Source organism: Mobula birostris, chromosome 31, assembly GCF_030028105.1.
Source record: "Mobula birostris isolate sMobBir1 chromosome 31, sMobBir1.hap1, whole genome shotgun sequence".
In the NCBI taxonomy this organism is placed as follows: Eukaryota; Metazoa; Chordata; class Chondrichthyes; order Myliobatiformes; family Myliobatidae; genus Mobula; species Mobula birostris.
The window spans coordinates 28,891,437-28,913,328 of record NC_092400.1 but is presented as its reverse complement, the minus strand read 5'-3'; the positions used below and the strand labels follow the sequence as shown (position 1 = coordinate 28,913,328).

The 21,892-nt window shown below is 45.3% G+C and overlaps 1 protein-coding gene across 2 annotated transcripts in view; it reads left to right on the top strand.

Annotated features, from left to right (window-relative positions):
* Window positions 1-19,697: 19,697 nt before the first annotated feature.
* Window positions 19,698-21,892, top strand: part of ttc28 (tetratricopeptide repeat domain 28) — a 945,172-nt gene continuing 942,977 nt past the window's right edge. For both annotated transcript variants that reach the window (XM_072248021.1, XM_072248020.1), the window contains exon 1: window positions 19,698-20,026. In XM_072248021.1, the coding sequence (XP_072104122.1) occupies window positions 20,000-20,026 (27 nt within the window). In that variant the 5' untranslated portion in view covers window positions 19,698-19,999. The remainder of the gene's footprint in view (window positions 20,027-21,892) is intronic.

The window sequence follows — 21,892 nt, the reverse complement described above, 5'->3', positions numbered from 1 at the left end:
CAGCTCTGCCTTTAATACCATCATTCCAAATAAACTGATTCCTAAACTCCGGAACCTGGGCCTTAGCACTCAGATCTGCAGCTGGATCTTCAACTTTCTCACAGATGGGACCCAGGTTGTAAAAACAGGGAACAAGCTTTCCTCTACAATCACTCTGAGCATCGGTGCCCCACAAGGCTGTGTACTCAGCCCGCTGCTGTACTCACTGTATACCCATGATTGTGTAGCCAAGTTTCCATCAAACTCAATTTATAAGTTTGCTGATGACACAACAATTGTAGGCCGTATCTCGGGTAATGATGAGTTTGAGTACAGAGAGGAAATTAAGAACCTGGTGGCATGGTGCGAAGACAATAACCTATCCCTCAATGTCAGCAAGATGAAGGAATTGGTTGTTGACTTCAGAAGGAGTAGCGGACCGTACGACCCTATTTACATCGGTGGTCCGCAAGTGGAACAGGTCAAAAGCTTTAAGTTCCTCGGGATCAATATCACAAATGACCTGACTTGGTCCAACCAAGCAGAGTTCACTGCCAAGAAGGCCCACCAGCACCTTTACTTCCTGAGAAAACTGAAGAAATTTGGCCTGTCCCTTAAAACTCTCACTAATTTTTATAGATGCACCGTAGAAAGCATTCTTCTAGGGTGCATCACAACCTGGTATGGAAGTTATCCTGTTCAAGACCGGAAGAAGCTGCAGAAGATCATGAACACGGCGCAGCACATCACACAAACCAATCTTCTGTCCTTGGACTCACTTTGCACCGCACGCTGTCGGAGCAGTGCTGCCAGGATAATCAAGGACACGACCCACCCAGCCAACACACTTTTCGTCTCCCTTCCCTCTGGGAGAAGGCTCAGGAGCTTGAAGACTCATACGGCCAGATTTGGGAACAGCTTCTTTCCAACTGTGATAAGACTGCTGAACGGATCCTGAACCGGATCTGGGCCATACCCTCCAAATATCCGGACCTGCATCTCGGTTTTTTTGCACTACCTTACTTTCCATTTTTCTATTTTCTATTTATGATTTATAATTTAAATTTTTAATATTTACTAATTTTTACTATTTTTAATATTTAGTCTTCATAATCCAGGGAGTGGAAAGTACAGAATCAAATATCGCAGTGATGATTATATGTTCTAGTATCAATTGCTTGGTGACAATAAAGTATAAAGTATTAAGATAAAACATATCCCGGCTTCTGTGTTTTTCTTTTGATTGGTTTCTAGAGTTACAAAACCTAGGGTTAGGCTCACAAACACAGGAAAATCTACAGATGCCAGAAATCCAAAGCAACACACAGAAAATGCTGCAGAAACTCAGCAGGTCAGGCGGCATCTATGGAAAAGAGTAAGCACTCGACGTGTTGGGCCGAGACCCTTCATCAGGACCAGAAAAGAAGAGGAAAAGTCAGTGTAAGAAGGAACTCTGATTTAGAAGGACCCTTCTTACTCAGACTTCTCCTCTTCCTTTGCAGACTTGATGAGGCCTGGCCTGCAGAGTTCCTCCAACATTTTGTGTGTGATCAAAGAGCTCCAGCTATCTTTCAGGCCCTGGCCAACATTGTGCTCTGGGACATTTTGAATCAGTTTGTTTTTTGTGTATTTGGGTGACATTCTGATCTATTCCCGGTCCCATCAGGAACAGGCCCAGCATGTCCAGAGGGTTTTCAGACAGTTCCTCGAGAACAACCCTTATGCCAAGCCAAGAGCAATGTGAGTTCCATGAAGAGCAGGTGTTGCTTTTGGGCTATATCCAGTGTTCAAGGGGACCCATGTGAAGGTCAAGAGGTCACAGAATGGCCCAAACTATCTACAATCAAACAGATGCAGCACTTCATGGGGTTTGCAAACTTTTATCTCTGCTTCATCAGAAACTTCAATTCCATTGCAACACTCACCAAGAAGACCTCTGCAGGATTCCTTTGGATAAGTGAAGCAGACCAGGAATTCTTGGAACTAAAGTGATGCTTCACCACTGCCCTGGTGCTGCAACACTTAGACCCATCCCATCCATTCATCGCTGAGGTGGATGCATCAGATATCTGCATTGGAGCTGTACTTTCCTACCCCTGTGCCTTTCATTTCCACAGCTTGACTCCTGCCAAATGTAGCTATGATGTCAGGAAGAACTTCCGGCTTTCAAGGAGGTCCTGGTCCTGGCCTTCTTCATGGTTTAATTTCATCTTCACCTGCCATCCTGGCATCAGGAATACCAAGGCCGATGTTCTCTCCCGGCAGTCCAACTTGTTTGAGGACAACGCTAATCCAGAGTCCACCTTCCTCACTTGTGCATTGCTGCTCCGGTGATTTAGAGGATAGAGGCAAAGGTGAGGGCCATCTAACCATCTGATCCAGGTGAGAAACCTGCTGTTTGCCCTGCCGCGGTGTGCCCCAGAGTATTGGAATGAGGGGTCATTTCAGCAGGAAATCAACCAATCACAAAATTTATCATGAAATGGTTTTGGTCCCAGGACGTCCACGACTTCATCTCTGCCTGTCTCACTTGTGGCCAGAACAAGACGTTGCGCCAGCATCCTGTGGGTCTGCTATGCCTACTGCCTGTGTCTCACCCCCCTGGTCCCAACTCTTGGTGGATGTCATCACTGATCTGCCCCCGTATAATGGAAGCACTACCATTCTGGTGGTTCTGGACCAATACTCCAAGGCTGCCTCTTGAGACTGCCACTCTCATGGTTCAGGGTGCATGGCTTCCCTCAGGACATAGCTTCTGATTAAGGACCACAGGTCAGGCCCCAGTTCTGGAAGGCTTTTGGTTCTCTTGTGGAAGCCACAAACAACCTCTCGTCTGGAATCATCAGTGAGGATTCATCCACTGCTTCATGTTTCACAGCTCAAGCTGGTGACTTCCTCACCCCCCTCCCCCAGGCTCCTAAAACTCCCTTCCCATCCTCCCCACTTGATGGATAGGTGGCTGGTCTATGCTGTACTGCACTTTCTGGCATCTCACTGAGTGTGGGGAAGCGTCCAATATCTTGTGAAATGGGAGGGTTCTGGCCCTGTGCGAACCTTCTTGGTATCCTGGTCAAGTCTCTCATCTGGCACTCTGGGATCTGTGCCTGAGGGCAGGGAAAGGGGGACCTGTCACAACCACAGACCTTGGGTGTCTTTGCAGGCGAACTGTGGAATGGGATCAGCAATCGTGCTCACGGGTATGCACGTTCTAACCAGTTAGTGTTTCACTGTGGTGGTATTTAACTCCCTTCCTCTCGTTTCAACTTTGTCAAGACTTGACCAAAAGCACAACAACATCAATGCTCCCTGCATGCCATTGCCCTGGTTCTGGGAAAAAGACTACCACTTAGACTGACACAGTTAAGCAGCAATATTTACTTAGTATTCAGCTATTACTGCCAAGCTGCTGGCCTAGCGTTGAATGTTTTCCCTTTATTTCTGCATAGTTCCTATTAAAGTCAGTGAACTGTTGATCTGCTTCAGTGTGTCTCTCTCGGAACTTGCGCTATAACCGCGCCCCTTGTGTCCAATATGGTGTCAAGGGGCCTTGGCTAATTTGAAGCCAATGGAAATCAAGGGAAAACCCCCTACAGGTAGGAATCATCATCATTATGTGCCATGTTGTATGACGTGGTTGATCACAGCCTTCCAACTGTCTTTAATCTGTTTTGTGGGGAAGACCCTTCCCATGCTGTTTTTCTTATTCTTTTCTCTATCCATGACCATGATTGTTCTTGGCAATTTTTTCTGCAGAAGTGGTTTGCCTTCCTCCGGGCAGTGTTTTTACAAGGTAGGCAACCTCTTCCTCCCCCCACCCCCACCTCAAGCCATTATCAATACTCTTCAAAGATTGTCTGCCTGGCATCAGTGGTCGCATAAGCAGATCTTGTGATAAACACCAACTGCTCATACGACCATCCACCACCCGTGCCATGGCTTCGTGCGACCCTGGCCGGGGGTGGGGGGGCGGGGTGCTAAGCAGGGGCTACACCTTGCCCAAGGGGGACCTGCAGGCTAGTGGAGGGAAGGAGAACCTTACACCTCCTTTGGAAGAGACGTATCTCCACCTCACCACTCAATTCTATTTTGGAATCATACCTCAAGTGAAGGAGGATGGTTACGCTGGTTGGTTTGCCACAGGATATCTCCACCGGAGTCCCTCAGGATAGTGCCTTGGGCCCACCCATCTTCAGCTGCTTCATCAATGGCATTCCTCCAACTGTAAGTCAGAAGTGGGATGTTCGCAGATGATCGCACAACGTTCAAAACCATTTGCGACTCCTCAGATACTGAAGCAGCCCACCACTGAAAGCAGCAAGAGGTGAGCAATATTCATGCCAGGGCTACAGGTGGCAAGTTACATCCCACTGCATTTGTGCCAGGCAATGGTGATAACCAGCAAGAGAAAAAACTCAGTTTTCACCCCCTGACTTTCAGTGGCATTCCCATCACTAAAAGTCAAGCCGCACACAAACATGTGGCATGCAAGAGAATTCCTAGAATCATAGAAATCTACAGTACATTACAGGCCCTTTGGCCCACAATGTTGTGCCAACGATGTAACCTACTCTAGAAACTGCCTAGAATTTCCCTCTATTTTTCTCAGCTCCATGTACCTCTACAAGAGTCTCTTAAAAGACCCTATTGTATCCATCTCTACCACTGTGGCTGGCAGTGCATTCCACACACCCACCACTCTCTGTGTAAAAAATTTACTTCTGACATCCCCCTTGTACCTACTTCCAAGCACCTTAAACCTATGCCCCCCTCATGTTAGCCACTTCAGCCCCAGGAAAAAGCCTGTGTTGCCCTTAAGGCATTTATTTGACTTTGTTGGGTCTATGTTTTAAATGATTTGTTTGTAACTATTTTCTAGTTAAAGTTAAAGGTTGATAATTAAGTTACAGTTTAACAAAGGTAAATTCATTGTCTGCGGTATATCGCGGCCGGTGATGACGTCACCTCCGGTTTCACCGCGTCTTGGTTCGGGAAGGTGTGAGGGCGGGTGCCATGCGTGCAGCATGATCGTGAAGGGCTCCGTGTCCACCCACAAAGGAGCCGTAAGTTCATAAGAATGTATTTTAGGTAAAAATATTAACGCGGTTTCTGTTAAGGAAGTGGCGGTTGGGGCGGCGCGCGTGCCGGCTTTTCAATTTCAAACGCGGGGTCAGCTCGAACCCGATGGCGGTTTGATGCGACCCCCCTCGCCCGCTACTCGGGGCGGTTGGAGCCACTCGCTAAAAGAAGAGAGCACGCCTGGTCTCCAGAATGAAACAGATGCTGTATATGTTTGTATTTTTTAATCAACAGCTTTCACCATACGACGTTAATGTGGAAGAGTGAACAGTAAATGGTTAACCTTACTGCGACTCTGTCTTCATTGGCTCCGGTTTAACTTGGTGTTTAGTCAGAGTTTCAACACACTGCACGAGAACACTACAGTGAAAAGGTGAAATCATTAGACGTTTCGACAAGTGGTACGATGGTTTCGCGATCAAGCATCAAGTCGCTTGCACTCAGCGCCAAGAGCAGTAGGATGTCAACAAGTGTGGCTGCGCTCGCAGGAGCTAAAGCAGAAGCAGCCAAGGTGCGAGCGTCATACGCTAACCAAGAAGCAAAACTGAAAATGGAAAAGGCTGCCAGAGAAGCGGAAAACCAGTTGGAAAAGGCAAGTCTAGATATAGAGTTAGAAGTGCTGACGCTACAACGAGAAGCTGATGCGGGCGCAGTGGAAGCACAAGTGTTGGAAAACACTGAAGAAATGCACATTCCAGACGAAACAGGAAAATCTGTGTCAGAAAGGGACAAATTGGAATGCACCAGCGAATATGTCCAATCTCAAATTGACCTGCAGATTCATTCTCCCTCTCCATACTTGCCTGTTGGCGTCCCATCTCTTGTGAAATCACAGAGAAGCTTCGTTGCACAATATTTGGCCCACAATGTTGTACCAACCATGTAACCTATCTAGAAACTGCCTAGAATTACCCTCTATTTTTCTTAGCTCCAAGTACCTATCTGTCTCTTAAAAGACCCTATTGTATCCATATTCACCACTCTCTGTGTAAAAAAGTTCCCTCTGACATTGTACCTACTTCCAAGCACCTTAAATCTATGCCCCCTCATGTTAGCCACTTCAGCCCCACGAAAACTCAAGTATGAAAGGGCTGACTACGAATACTTCCCGACACCAAACTTACCAGATCCGGCGAGATCAGAGACAAAGGCTGAAGTCAGAACATCAAATCCCATCATGAACATACACGCTCAGTCATATGTCCCCCAACATATCCCCCCAGCTAGCACACCACCTGCAGCAGAACTCTTGGCACAGTACTGAGCACGACGAGACCTTGTCAATTCAGGACTGTACCAGTTTGACGATAAGCCTGAAAATTACCGTGCATGGTACTCCTCATTCACCAGTGCCACTGGCGGAGTCCAGCTCACAGCAACCCAAGAGTTGGACCTTATGACTAAATGGCTGGGAAAAGAATCAAGTGAACAGGTGAAACGCATACGCTCAGTGTACGTCAACAACCCCAAGCTAGCCTTACACAAAGCATGGGAAAGACTTCAGGACTGCTATGCGGCCCCTGAAATTATTGAGAGGGCGCTATTTGAATGGCTGGACAATTTTCCTCGGGTGTCAGCCAAGGACCACACTAAATTACGAGAACTCGGAGATTTACTCATGGAGATTCAAGGTGCTAATGAAGACGGCTATTTAACTGGCCTGTTGTATCTGGATACCTCATGCGGAGTTGGGCCAATTGTGGACAAGCTTCCATTTGGGCTGCAGGAAAGATGGATGTCTATTGGCTCAGAGTACAAGGAAGAGAACGGTGGTCGATTCCCTCCCTTTGAGTATTTTAGTAGGTTTGTGTGCAAGGACGTGAAGAGGCGAAATGACCCTAGCTTCATGAATCAAGGCAGCACCACAACTCACACCAACCCAGTCAAACCCATTTCGAACAATTTTGTCATCAATAAACCTGTCTCCGTGCATAAAACCAAAGTCTCTGCAATCAACGATGACCGTAGCAAGAATTGTCCATTGCACAACAAACCCCACCCCATCAAATAATGCAGAATGTTTTGAAACAAACTCTTTGATGAAAGAAAGGCCCTTCTCAAGGCTAAAAGAATATGTTTTAAGTGCTGTTCCTCTACCTCCCACCTCGCTAAAAGTGCTCAGAATGTAACAGCACTAATCACGATGGGGCAATGCATCCCGGCCCGTCACTGCAAACTGCCAAGGCTCCTCCACTCCCACAGGAGGATGGTGGGGAGGGAGAGTATCACTCTGATACAACTATTGTCAGCTCGAGCTGCACAGAAAGTTTGCAGTCCAGGTCAGTCAAGCCGTTCGTGCTCAAAGATCTGCCTCACTAAGCTATACCCTAAGGGAGCCAAAGACAAGGCCATAAGGCCTATGTAATTCTGGACGACCAGAGCAACCGCTCACTAGTGAGACCAGAGTTCTTCGAGTTGTTCAGCATAAAGGGTAATCCATTCCCATACTACCTCAGAACTTGCTCTGGCATCGCAGAAACATATGGCAGGAAGGCAGAAGGCTTCCAGCTTGAGTCGCTGGATGGCAAAGTCGTCATCAGTCTCCCTCCACTCTTAGAGTGCAATGAGATCTTAAATAACCGATCTGAGATTCCAATGCTAAGCACAGTGCTACACCAGCCCCAACTCCACCACATTGCCAAGCACATCCCAGAACTGGATCTGGAAGCAGAAATACTCCTGCTACTCGGAAGAGACATGCTTAGGGTGCACAAAGTCAGGCAGCAGGTCAATGGACCACACAAAGCCCCCTTTGCCCAACGTCTGGCTCTGGGCTGGGTGGTGACAGGAGAGGTGTGCCCTGGCAACGTACACAAATGGACAGTTAACACGCTCAAGACTAACTTGCTAGACAGAGGCCGCCATTCAATTTCTCAGCCCTCCACAAGTGTCGCGTGTATCAAGGAAACACAACAAAGGCACGAGCATAGTAAAGTAACTGAGAAGACACTGGGACAGTCAGTCTTTGCTCAAACTAAGCACGATAATAAACTTGCTCCATCGGTGGAAGACGCCACCTTCTTAAAAATAATGGACACAAAGGTCTTTAGAGACGAAGCGAACAACTGGGTCGCCCCCCCCCTACCATTCAGAGTACCACGCCAGCGCTTACCAAACAACAAAGAGCAGGCAGTCAACCGGTTCACATCTTTACAATGAACCCTGAAAAGGAAACCTGAGGCCAGTTTCAGAGGTTGTTCTACTTCTACCTAAAGACTGATCTAGAGGCTAAAGTTCTATACCGTGTTTATTGTGACCTTACAAAGGTCAGGCGGGGAGTGTGTTGCTCTTAAGGCATTTATTTGACTTTGTTGGGTCTACATTTTAAATGATTTATTTGTAACTATTTTCTAGTTAAAGTTAAAGGTTGATAATTAAGTTGCAGTTTAACGAGGGTAAATTCATTGTCTATGGTATATTGCGGCATGTGATGACGTCACTTCCGGTTTCGCCGCACCTTATGTGTAACTTCCGGTTGGGGAAGGTGTGAAGGTGGGTGCCATGCGTGCAGCATGATTGTGAAGAGCACCGTTTCTACCCACAAAGAAACATTATAGAAGCAACGCTTCTATAATGTTCATAAGAATGTATTTGAAGTAAAAATATTAACGCGGTTTCTGTTAAGGAAGCAGCGGTTGGGGTGGCACGCGTGCCGGTTTTTCAATTTCAAACGCGGGGTGGGCTCGGTCCCAGCGGCAGTTCGACAGGACCCCCTCACCCGCTACTCGGGGCGGCTGGAGACACTCGCTAAAAGAAGAGAGCACGCTTGGTCTCCAGAATGAAACAGATGCTGTATATGTTTGTATTTTTTTATCAACAGCTTTCACCATACGACGTTAATGTGGATGAGTGAACAGTAAATGGTTAACCTTACTGCGACTCTGTCTTCATTGGCTCTGGTTTAACTTGGTGTTTAGTCAGAGTTTCAACACACTGCACGAGAACACTACAGTGAAAAGGCGAAACCATTAGACGTTTCGACAAGTGGTACAATGGTTTCACGATCAAGCATCAAGTTGCTTGCACTCAGCGCCAAGAGCAGTAGGATGTCGACAAGTGTGGCTGCGCTCGCAGGAGCTAAAGCAGAAGCAGCCAAGGTGCGAGCGTCATACGCTAACCAAGAAGCAAAACTGAAAATGGAAAAGGCTGCCAGAGAAGCGGAAAACCAGTTGGAAAAGGCAAGTCTAGATATAGAGTTAGAAGTGCTGACGCTACAACGAGAAGCTGATGTGGGCGCGGTGGAAGCACAAGTGTTGGAAAACGCTGAAGAAATGCACGTTCCAGATGAAACAGGAAAATCTATGTCAGAAAGGGCCAAATTGGAATGCACCAGCGAATATGGCCAATCTCAAATTGACCTGCAGATTCATTCTCCCTCTCCATACTTGCCTGTTGGCGTCCCATCTCATGTGAAATCACAGAGAAGCTTCGTTGCACAATGTTTGGCCCACAATGTTGTACCAACCATGTAACCTACTCTAGAAACTGCCTAGAATTACCCTCTATTTTTCTTAGCTCCATGTACCTATCTAAGAGTCTCTTAAAAGACCCTGTTGTATCTATCTCTACCACTGTGGCTGGCAGTGAATTCCACACACCCACCACTCTCTGTGTAAAAAAGTTCCCTGTGACATCCCCCTTGTACCTACCTCCAAGCACCTTAAATCTATGCCCCCTCATGTTGGCCACTTCAGCCCCACGAAAAAGCCTCTGGCTATCCACACGATCAATGCCTCTCATCATCTTATACATCTATGGTTTTCCGCAAGCAATTCTATAAACAGACACATAGACCTTGATCTAGTTTACAGTATAAGCCAGTGGGCTAAATTCCAGATCACAGCACACAGAATTTGCCACACAAGCGACCAACGATGAGACCCCCTCCCTACATCGCATTTTCTTTTCCATAATGCTGACCAATCAGCTGATTGATAAGTATATAAAGGCCAAGCATTCGGAAGACACATCACAAGTGAACAGCGCATTGATGATGTCTCCTTGTATGGCGACGAAACATTTGCAGATGGATTTCCAAGATCGGAGAACAACTCAAACCAAACCATCCCTGAATCCCCTACTGTTGATATCATTGGAGATATCATGGACCAGAAAATGAACTGCAGTAGCCGTATACAGAATGTATACCGATACCAGAGTAGGGCAGAGGCCAGAAATCCTGCACTGAGTTACTGATCACAGATTCTGTCCGCCATCTACAAGGCTCAAGTCAGGAGTGAGATAGAATACCCTCCTCTTGATTGGATGAGTGCAGTTTCAACAATACTCAGGGAGCTCGATACCATACAGGACACAGCAGCCCGAATGATAGGTGACCCATTCACAATTATTTACTCACTCTATCATCGATGAGCTGTATCAGCACTGTGTACCATCCACAGGACACACCACAGTGACTCAGCAAGACCCCAGCACGAAGATGGCACCAGTGAACAACGGCTACCTCTGGCCAACATCCTCAAGATGGTTCATGAAGCATCTCCTTGCATGTCTTTTACATCTCCTTTTTGTCTCAGATGTGGTTCTGCTACTGTTGGACCTGTCATCTTCATTCTGGCGCTATGTTTTCAGACCGATCTGGTGCTTTGCTGTCTCCGAGAGAGTTCCACAAGGAAGCCAGGAGATGGGGCACGACCCTATGATTGACTCCATCGCTCCCTGGTTAAAGTGCCGAGGAAGATTGCAATGATCAAGGAGTGTGCGGAGGCAAGCTAGCATTCAGTGCCGGCTACCAGCCTCTCACTGGAGGAGGGTGTCTGTGTGTGGTGGTCTCCCTCTCCCTCTAGCTCGTTGCTCCTAAGGGAAGATCCTCGCATTTGAGTGATTTCTCTCTCCCTCAATGCTGTTGGAGCAAGGCTTAATCGCTGCAGTCTGTGGATTTGGGCTCTAATTCATGTTATGATGTGTTCTAGTTCCAGTTGAATTTTTTTTATTGCTACTGTAACTCTTGCTTCGGCTAGCAGCTTAATTTAGGGGGTGATAGCCCACGGCCTGGCCAAACTTAAGAAATCTTGTTTGGGTGGTTGCTGTGCAATGAGTCCCCTGTTACAATTCAGTACCTTGAAATAACAAACAGTACACAATATGTGATTAAACGATTAAGCTTTATAATTCTTACTTTGACTATATGGTTAATAAGGAAAATGAAAAAAAGAAAAAGGACCCATTCTTATGAAACAGCTTATTGCGCAATGTTGGAGCTCACTGATAAGCTTTTTGCCCACCATTGACCTCCTCCAATCATCGCTGCCCTACGGACCCTCGCTCCAAGTCCACTCCACCCAGTGGTCTACCAACTCTCTACACTCGCGTCTTCTCTCCTCATCTCTCCCCGGCAAAAGACCGCAAAAATCTTTCTCAGACTCATAGGAAAGAACAACAGCATTCCAAACCCCGTTATCTGTAGTCATAACCAAACATTGCTGCTACAGAGAAACCATTACATTATCAGAGAAACCTTACAGCATGTTACACTACGTTTGGGTGATTTTTGAATCCAGGTGGCCTGGAGATATTGAACACTCAGCTGAACTGAAATATTCCTTTTGATTTTCAGTTTTATATTCTGTGTTTTCGCTCGCCTTTTTTGTTGCCGTTTGTGCGATTTTTTTGCGTGTGGGCAGGGGAGGGTGGGGGTTTGATGTTTTTCTTGAACGGATTGGTTTCATGCTCTATTGTCTCATGGTTGTCTGTGGGGAAGATGAATTTCAGGGTTGAATGCTGTATACCTGTCATGGTCCGGTCTGTGAAGTCCGCGTTCCAGTTCACGGTCCGGTCCGTGGACTCCGGGTCTTCCAGTTGTCCCTTGTTTCAGTTGGGCTTAATCATAGGCACCTGATGCTCGTCTTGGGGCTGGGAACATAAGTGGCCCTGGTTTGTCTCGTCAGTATCCTGTCCTTGCCTCTGTGGGGTAAGTCAGGCCATCTTTGCCTTTACCCTGCGGTTGGATTTGTCCCTTCCTGTCCTTGCCTCTGTTGGGTAAGCCAGGCTGTCTTTGCTGTTATCCTGAGGCTGGACCGTTCCTTTCCCTTCCCCTTCCTTCTGAAGCCTTGCCTGCAACTTTGTCAAGTTCAACCACCGGAGCGAGACTGGAGCCTTGCTGTGTCAAGATAAGGAACTGTCTGTCGTTGAGTTGGAACTGTCTGTGTCCACACCTTTGCTGGGTAAGTCTGGCTGTTTGCTGCTACCTAGTGTTGGGAACTGTCTCTGTCCACACGTTTGCTGGATAGGTCCTGCTGTTTGCCGCTACCTAGTGTTGGGATCTGTCTCGTTGTGTTCAGCATTCTGTGTAGAGCCCTGGCTCCAAGTCTTGTTCCCAAGGAGGGTTCCTGGCTCTGTGCTCCGTGTATGAGTCCCGCCCTAAGTCCTGTTCCCAAGGAGGGGTCTCGGCTCTGTGTTCCATGTCCCTGTTCCTGTCTCTCAAGTCCAAGGCCCCGTTTTCCCGTGCTCTAAACCAAGGCTCTGCGTTCCTGTCCTCCCCAAGACCAAGGCTCTATGTTCTGTATTCCTGTTGTCCCAAGTCCAAGGTTCCGAGGTTCCTGTCATCCCAAGTCTAAGGCTCAGTTGTTCCTGAATACCAAGTCAAGGCTTCGTGTTCTCGTCCTGTGCTGGAGCCTCGCCTAGTCCTGTCTCCCAAGACCACGTCATGTCTTCGCCTAGTTCCGGAGTCCAAGCCTGAGTCAGGTTCTGGGTCGTTGCCCAGTCTCTGGCTCGGAGTCCGAACCCAAGCCTTGTCATGTCCTCGCCACGAGGAACCCAAGCCATGCCCAGTGTAGCCACGTCATGTCCTCGCCTAGTTCTGGGATCTGAGCCCAAGTCAAGACCCAGGTTCTGGGTCCTTGTCCAGTCTCTGGCTCGGAGTCCAAGCCCGGGCTCCTAGTTCCCAGTTCCTAGTCCTGGTCCCGCTTGCCTGGCCAATGTCCTAGCCCAAGTCTGTGTTCTTGTCCCAGCTCCTAGTCTGCAACCAGTCATGTCCCTAACTCTAGTCTCTAGTCCTGTCCTGTTCCTAGTACTTCAGTGTCTGTGTCTTGCATTTGGGTCATAAGCATGCACCCCTCTCCCTTATGACAATATCTACTTTGATAAAACACAAGGGGTAACTACACTCATGTAAGGACTCTTTTTATCTTGTTATTTCATGCTTGATTATTTATTGCTATTTAGTTATTATCTGCACTTGCACATTTTGCTTATAGTTCATGATGCTTACAATTACTGTTCTATAGATTTGCTAAGTATGCCCACAGAAAAAGAATCTCGGTATTTTATGTGGTGACATGTATGCACTCTGATAATAAATTTTACTTTTGAACTTTGGTAATAAATGTACTTTAGATCTTTGAATCCTTCCAAACTCACCACCTCTATCAGCTCAGGCAAAGCAGCTAAAGTGTAGGAAAACCATCACCAGGAAGTTGCCCTCCAACTAAACATGAAAGATGTTGACACTCCTTCCCTGTCGCGGGATCAAAGTGGTGGAAATCAATCCCTAACACTGTTGTGAATAGATACACATTTAAAGGACTGCAGTGGTTCAGAAAGGCAGCTCACCTACTACTTTCTCAAGGGCAACTAGGGATGAGCATTTAAGTGCTGGCTCAGGCTGTGAAACCCACGGCCCTTGAATAAAACACGCAAGAAGCTCCCACTAACAGCCATGTGTCAAAGGGTTGAAAGAAACTCTCTAACCCATCTTTCTGTCAAGTCTTGAAATTGAGTGGTACCACAGAGCCACAAAGTGCAGCAACAGGAAAAGTGCATGGTTGAATACTGCCAGACTGGGTTATCAGGTTTTGCACGAAACAAGAGGGGTAAGTATAAGTTAGGCTAACCTCGTGCTCCTTGAGATCATGTCTTGCTGCTCTATATTTCAGTTTTCAACCTGCTGACTCAATTTGCCCATTTTAAGGTACATTATGATCTGGAAACATCCATTCCTACTAGCGCCGATCTCTGAGACAATAAATTGTTTCGAGAATGTTTTCATGGTTGCTGGCTATATTTTTGTTTGTGAAGTGAGCCAAGTGGCATACTAATTGATAGGTTTACAGTTTTGTCTTGCATCAGTCATAAATGAAAGCCTGTACAAGAAAGTTGCCAAATTCACCAATATTCTCTTCTCATTCTTTGATAAACTGTCAGTTCTGACTGCTAATTCATTCAAGGGTTATTTAAAGATCAATCTTTCAAACATCAAAATCCATCCATGGATATAAAACTGTTGAAAGCGTGTGGTTCTTTTAAATATACCCACACCTTCATTTACCAATTTCCACACTCATGATCACCATTTGTTATTTAGGATTAAAATCTTTCTTAATATTAGCTAAGACTCACTTTTGTGAACTTCAGTCTGAATGCTATTTGCTTAAATTTATTGCTTGCACAATTAGTATTTTTTTACCTCTGCACACTGGATGTTTGATGGTCTTCTTTTGTTTTAATGGGTTATAATGGGTTTCTTTGTTTTGTGGCTGCCTGTAAGGTTGTATAAAGTATACATACTTTGATAAGAAATGTACTTTGAACTTGAACTTGAATTTAGGAATCTGATTCATTTGAAGCATTTGATTAGACCAGATTATTCTGAATGCAGTTAATTTTATTGTGGACTGGACTCAATTTGGTTCGGAATGCTGGTGCTTGCTTCTATTGTTCTTTCTCTGTGCAATGGGTGTTGCTCTGTTTTTAAAAATTAGGTTCTTTCAGGTTCCTTGCTCTGTGGCTGCCTGTAAGTAGACAAATGTCAAGGTTGTATGATTTATACATACTTTGATCATAAATACACCGAATCCTTTGAGCACAATTGTGGTTCTCACTGGCTGCACCAAAATATACTTAAAAAGTCTCTCACATCTTGAATTGTAGATCTTGTTGACCTTATGAAATACTATTTACTGGATGAATTGAATTGAATTAACTTTATTTCTTACATCCTTCACATACATGAGTAAAAATATTTACGTTATGTCTCTGTCTAAATGTGCAATCACAGTAACTTATAATAAATAGAACAGTCAAAAGTAACAGAAATACACTCAGATCAGCGAGAGTTAATCAGTCTGATAGCCTGGTCTGATGAAGCTGTCCCGGAGCCTGCTGGTCCTGGCTTTTATGCTACGGTACTATTTCCCAGACAGTAGTAGCTGGAATAGATTGTCTTTGGGGTGACTCGGGTCCCCAATGATCCTTTAGGCCCTTTTCTCACACCTGTCTTTGTAAATGTCCTGAATCATGGGAAGTTCACAACTACAGATGCGCTGGGCTGTCTGCACCACTCTCTGCAGAGTCCTGTGAATTAGGGAAGTACAGTTCCCATACCAGGCAGTGATGCAGCCAGTCAGGTTGCTCTCAATTGTGCCCCTGTAGAAAGTTCTTAGGATTTGAGGGCCCATAACAAACTTCCTCAACCGTCTGAGGTGAAAGAAGGGCTGTTGTGCCTTTTTCACCACACAGCTGGTGTGTACAGACCACGTGAGGTCCTTGGTGATGTGGATGCTGAGGAATTTAAAGCTGTTTACCCCCCCAACCCAAGATACATTGATGTCAATAGGGGTAGCCTGCCTCCATTCCTCCTGTAATCCATAACCAGCTCCTTTGTTTTTGCGACATTAAGGGAGAGGTTGTTTTCTTGACACCACTGTGTCAGAGAGATGACTTCTTCCCTGTAGGCCACCTCATTATTGTTTGAGATGAGGCCAATCAATGTAGTGCCGTTGGCAAATTTAATTAGCAGATTAGAGTTGTGGGTGGTGACACAGTCATGGGTATACAGGGAGTAAAGGAGGGCAGTTAGTACACAGCTCTGAGTGGCTCCTGTATTGAGAGTCAGAGGGGTGGAGGTGAGGGAGCCCACCCTTACCACTTGCCGGCAATCTGACAGGAAGTCTGGATCCAGTTGCACAAGGCAAGGTCAAAGCCGAGGTATCTGCTTCCTATTGAGCCTGGATGGAATTATGGTGTTGAATGCTGAACTGTAGTCCAAAAACAACATTTTCACATAAGCATCCTTCTCCAGATGTGTAAGATTGGTATGTAGAGCAGTGGCTATTGCATTGTCTGTCAATCAGTTGTGTCAGTAGACGAATTGTAGAGGGTCCAGTTTGGGTGGTAACAAGCTGCAGATGTAATCCTTGACCAATCTCTCAAAACATTTGCTTATTATTGAGGTGAGTGGGACAGAATGCCAGTCGTTAGGCATGTTACCTTGGTCTTTTTTGGTACAGGGACAATGGTGGATAATTTGAATCAGTAGGGCACTCTACACTGGGAGAGGTAGAGATTAAAAATATCAGTAAACACACCTGGCAGTTGTGCTGTACACATCCTGAGTACTTGCCCTGGGATGCCGTCTGGTCCTGCAGCCTTGCGACTGCCCACTCGTTGGAAACATCTGCATACCTCAGCCTCAGGTGACCAGGTTGCAGGTTGTAGTGGTGGCTTTCCTCGGAGGCTCAGATTAGTGACATTGAACCGAACATAAAAGCGATTGAGCTCATTTGGGAGAGAGGCCGTGATGTTGGCAGCACCACTATGTTTAGCTTTGATGGTATACAACCCTCGCCACAAATCACATGTGCTATTCGTTGTGAATCTTGACTCAATCTTGTTCCTGTATTGTTGTTTCGCAGCCTTGATAGCTTTGCACAGATCGTAGCTGCTTTTCTTGAACTCCTGTTGATAGCTGGCAATGTAGGCTCTATGTTGCGAGGTAAGTGCTGCTCGCACAGAACTATTGATCCAGGGTTTCTGGTTCAGGAAGACCCTGACCACCTTCCGGGGGACAAGATCATTGATGCAATTCTGGATAAAGCACATGACTCCATTCGTGGACTCGGAGACACCCTCATCATTGAAGACATTTCAGTCTGATGTTTAAGTGGCACTGTGTGACAATTATTTCCAATCAAAGTCATTCAGTGACTGCATGAAGACATTTTGCCACCACCAAACTCTTCTGTTTCTGCAGTATAGCATTGGCAGCTTCTTGTGCAAACATTTTTAAGCCCTCAGATTTCTTTGGTTTTCATTGGCATCTTTTTTCCTCCTATGACAAAATGCAGGAGGCATTTGTTTAAGATTCCATTCCTTCTCTCTTCTTCCCACCATTCTTTCTTTTTTCCCCTGTTCTGGGAGTTTATTAAAAACATACCAATAATTTATGTTACAATACCAAAAGGATCATGACAACCAATAATTTTGCTCTTCTTTAAGTCATACCTTCCTCTCAAGTGTCACTTCTGATAAATTCAAGAGAAACTTGATTTAAAAAAAAAGCCCAAATATGTACAGTACAATACATGTATTGTAAATATTGAACTCTTTGCATGATACATAATTAGTGTTTTTTATTTGCTCTAAACAATATTTGCATTAATACTACTTATGTGAAACACTGTTCAACCAAAGACTAAATCACCTCACACATTAAACAGTTTTGCAGGATTTCTGAAGTTCTTTGTTTCTGTGGCAGTTCCTCAACATGTCAATTGTCCCTAATCACTAACTCTTTGAGATGTATGCTATAGCATTCTGTAAATGATTTTTTAAAAAAATGTCATATAACTCCAATTTGAATGTATTATACATGACACATACTGTATTGTGGAAGGAGATCAAATTGTGTTTAATAACTGAAGCATGCCAAATGCGAGTTGAATGCCATTAATACTTAGAAGATTTCATATCATTTGCACTCTTCATTTCAATCTTGACTCTTATACATAGATTGGACAAATGTAATCCTCTAGGAGGACCACAACCTTGTCGTGGTTTGGAGGCTTGCGTACCTCAATGACCCGGAGAGCTATGTTGGCTGGAATTAGGGCGTTAAGCTTTGGCTCCTGGCTTGGTCACCCAAGCCTAACATGCCAATCGATAGGGTGGTCCACCAGTCCTCCAGATTTGGGGATTCAGCTCAGGGCTAACAACCTTGATTGATAACACAAAATTGTTATGGAATCCTTCTACATCTGAGTGCGATGGTATTTCTGAATCTCCACCCAAGACCTGCATGACTGACAGTAGTGAAAACCGAGAGGAAGCTACTGGTGCAATGAAGAAAGCTCTGAACACCGCCAGAGATGGAGGGCCTTCAAAGCTGCCCTAAACACTAGCGGGCAGTGAGTAAGACAAACACAATTCGTCCAATCAAAGTATCTATAACAGGGAGTATGTAACTAACTGCATAATGGGGGATATTAAACACTTCTTAATAAAACTTTTAAATGAAATTTCAGTCCAAAGTTTCACCCCTGATGATAAGTTAAGAGCCACTAAATGGAACTCCTACAGTGGAATTGGAGGATAAAATAAACTTAATTAGGTGGGTTTTCAAATAGAGCTGAGGTCTAATTTGGGCACCAAATTAATAAAAAAACTGATGGGAAATTAGAGAGGTGCTTATTAGATGAACTGCACCTTGTAAGGCATGAAAATGCCCGACGCTGGCCTCTCAAGTCTGAGTCAATGTCATCATCACTATTAAATGATAATAGAGCGAGTTTCTGTAAGAATATTCACACGGTGTTCCTGACAAATACTTTCACACCGTCCTCCAAAAGACATTGTTCAGAATAATGTTTCTTTGTGCTTTCACAAGTTTAGAAGTTTTGGGGAGTGCATCAGTGCACTGGAGATCTTGGGGTGTGTATAAGCACAAGAGATTCTGCAAATGCTGGAAATCCAGGCAGCACACACACATGAAATGCTGGAGGAACTCAGCAGGTCAGGCAGCATCTAATGGAGAGGAATCAACAGTGGATGTTTCAAGCCAAGACCCTTCATCAGGACTGGTGACATGCAGTGCCGGCAAAGGGCCTCAGCCCAAAACATTGACTGTTGATTCCTCTCCAAAGATGCTGCCAGCCCTGCTGAGTTCTTCCTGCATTTTGAGGTGTCCATATTGGGCAGGTTGAAAGCAGGTCTTTATCACTAGGAGAGAGTGATGGGGACCTGACTGGCTATAATTTAATCACACTCTAGTCTGTGGATCAGTTTGATTAATGGATGATGCTGGAAAACTGTGATTCCAAGTTCCAGCAGAGAAGTTTTAAAGTTGCTACTGTGTCTTGCTAGCAGGCTGGTGGAAATAATTAATGATCAGAAATATTGCTGAGGTTAGGATTGTTTATAATGAATTATATTGGGTTTAATGGAGGATATTTAGGAGTTGCTGCAGTTGGTGATTGGACCTTCAGGTAATGGAAACAGGGGATTGATGCAAGATATTGGAGAATGGGGCATTTATTTGGGAATTGGTTTGTCCAGAGGCAATGTGGATGGAGTTGAAGTGTTTCATTGTTTGGGAATATTTGATTGGTGTTTGTAGCTGTGTTCAGAGGAAAGATGAGGGTTTTTCTTGGGTTTGGGGTATTATGTATTAATGGGGTGTCCAGGGGAGTTGTGAATTGAGACGACGTTTACGGGAGATACGAGACTGATGTGGTTATTTGGGAATTGGAACCATATCGGGGGGAAATGTGGATATTTACTGCGCTCCGGTGTATTTAGTGGGGGATTAAGCCCGTGTCGGGCGAGGGAAGGGCATACGGAGGTTGTTCGGGGCACCGGATCACGGCGGGGCTGATTGGATTGGGATGTGTTCGCTGGGGGTCGGGTCGCGTCTGGTCGAGTTTGGCAGCGCCTAGCGCTTGTAACTCGGGATTCTGCAGCCATATCCATAATATCACTGCGCTCCAGAAGGAAGGACGAGAAGCTGGTGCCAAAGAGGGGGAAAAGTATGTGGAGCAACATGGCGAACTTTTAATAAGCGGGGAAAAGAAAGGAATCGGAGAGTGAGCGGGAGAGAGAGACAGCGAGAAAGAGAGTCGGAGCGGAGCTGAGGAACTGGTGTCGAGAGTCGATGGCGAGGTTCCCCTGCGCTTGGACGGTTTAGTGAGGCGAGAGCACAGAGAACAGCACCATGGAAGCAGACAGCAAGAGGGAGAAGGTGAGGGAGAACAACCATTTACCCCCTTCTCAAATTCCTTCCTCATGTAACCCCCAAAAGACAGTCCCCTGTTATTTCACCCCGCTTTGTATCCTGAGAAATGTTGAGAGGGGTGGGGCGTTGAGTTTTGAACTTTTTGTCCCGAGTTTCACTTTTCAACGTGCGGCGAATAATGTTCTTGTTTTTCCAGTGATTGGTATCTACCTCAGTGAGGTTTGCCTTTCCCTCCCGGAATTTAAGTTAAGATAAAGGGAATTTAGCGGCGCAGTTGATGTCCGGTCGGTGTGCAAATAATGAAGCGCAGATTCATGTTTCGGAACCAGCATTCCCCCCCCCTTCCCCTTCCCCTTCCCCTTCCCCTTCCCGAACAAGCAATAGTTGTGGGAGGCTGGGGCCTGTGAGCTCCGACTGCAGGATCTCTGCCTTCGCCTCGAGCGATCCCCAAACCGCGCGATTAGTTTTCCCTCAGCAACAAGCGCCCCAACACTGTGGGGAGCGTCACCCAATTCCCCCTCAAGATACGCATACGGAATGTGTGTGTTGGGGGGAGGGCATCTAATCGGTCTCTGTGTTGCGGAGTCCTTAAGGAAGGAAAGACGAAAGCAACTTTATAACGGTTTTTTTTTATGTTTGAAGATAGGAATGTTATGGGTGTTTTTTTCCCCGAGAGAGAGAGAGCGCGATCGGTTCGGTTGTTTCGAATGTGCAATACGAACCCAGCTCCCCACAAGTAACAGCGCACAAGTTACCTCCCTTCTTTAGAACTTGTCCGGAGTTTAGAAAGCGGTGACCCGCAAGCGAGGGAAAAACATAAGAGTCCGCGATCAACCAATCCAAGGAGTTCACGACTGTTTGCTGTTCTGTACATAAAAGTTTGGAATTATCGACTTTCTCAAAAGACTGTTTACTTCAAACTATGTGTGTGTGTGTCTGTAAGTATGTATGATTATGATTAGTTTGGGAAGTAAGGGTATTCCATGTAGTTGACAACATTGATGCCCTAATTTAAGAATTAACGTGACATGGTCTGGTGTTGGCTGTGGAGTGATAGGTTGCAGGTTCAATCCCTTACTGTGCTCAGTTCATGATATGAGCCGTACTGAGCAGGAAAGCATTTAATGCGGTCCATTTAACATGAAGTATCTGAGTAATAACCAGGCCTCACTGTATCTTAAGAAGCAGCAATTCGTTAAGCTCTTGGAGTAAGTTGCCGGTCCTGTGCAGTATGACAGAAGTATTGAGGCTTAAAAAAAAACGCAAGAGCAGCTTAGCTTTAAGGGGGGAAAATTGCCAATAAATAAAAGATGTAATCAGTGCAACATTGTGGGAAATAACTTGGCTCTGATATAAAGCTTATTGCAGATGTTGGAAAAGCAGAATAAATTGTTGCTTCATTTTGGAGTGTTGCTTCATTTTGGAGTAGGTGTCTTAAGCAGATGGCTCTTAATCTATTTAATAGTTTAATTCATTACTTTGTGCATGCTTTTAAAAATACAATTATAGAAATTGTATTACAACTCAATTCTCTGAGACCATACCCTTCCCTTGGTATGGAATGACTTTGACATTTGACTTGCCATTTGGAACGTTGTATTTTGAAACCAGAGTTCATCTTTTGTATGTTGGTCTAATTTTTCAACTATACTGGTTGCCATTGCTTCATTGTAAGCAGAATTTCATCTGCACACAATCCTCCTTTGAAATGTGCTTTTGGTGGATTTATTTGGTATATTGGGATTGAAATATTTGGTCAAAATGTTTTTAACCAACATACTATATGATGCCCAAAATTACACCTTGTAAATTATTCCACCAACACCACCTTTATTATCAATTTAAAAAAATTACAACTACACATTTTCACTC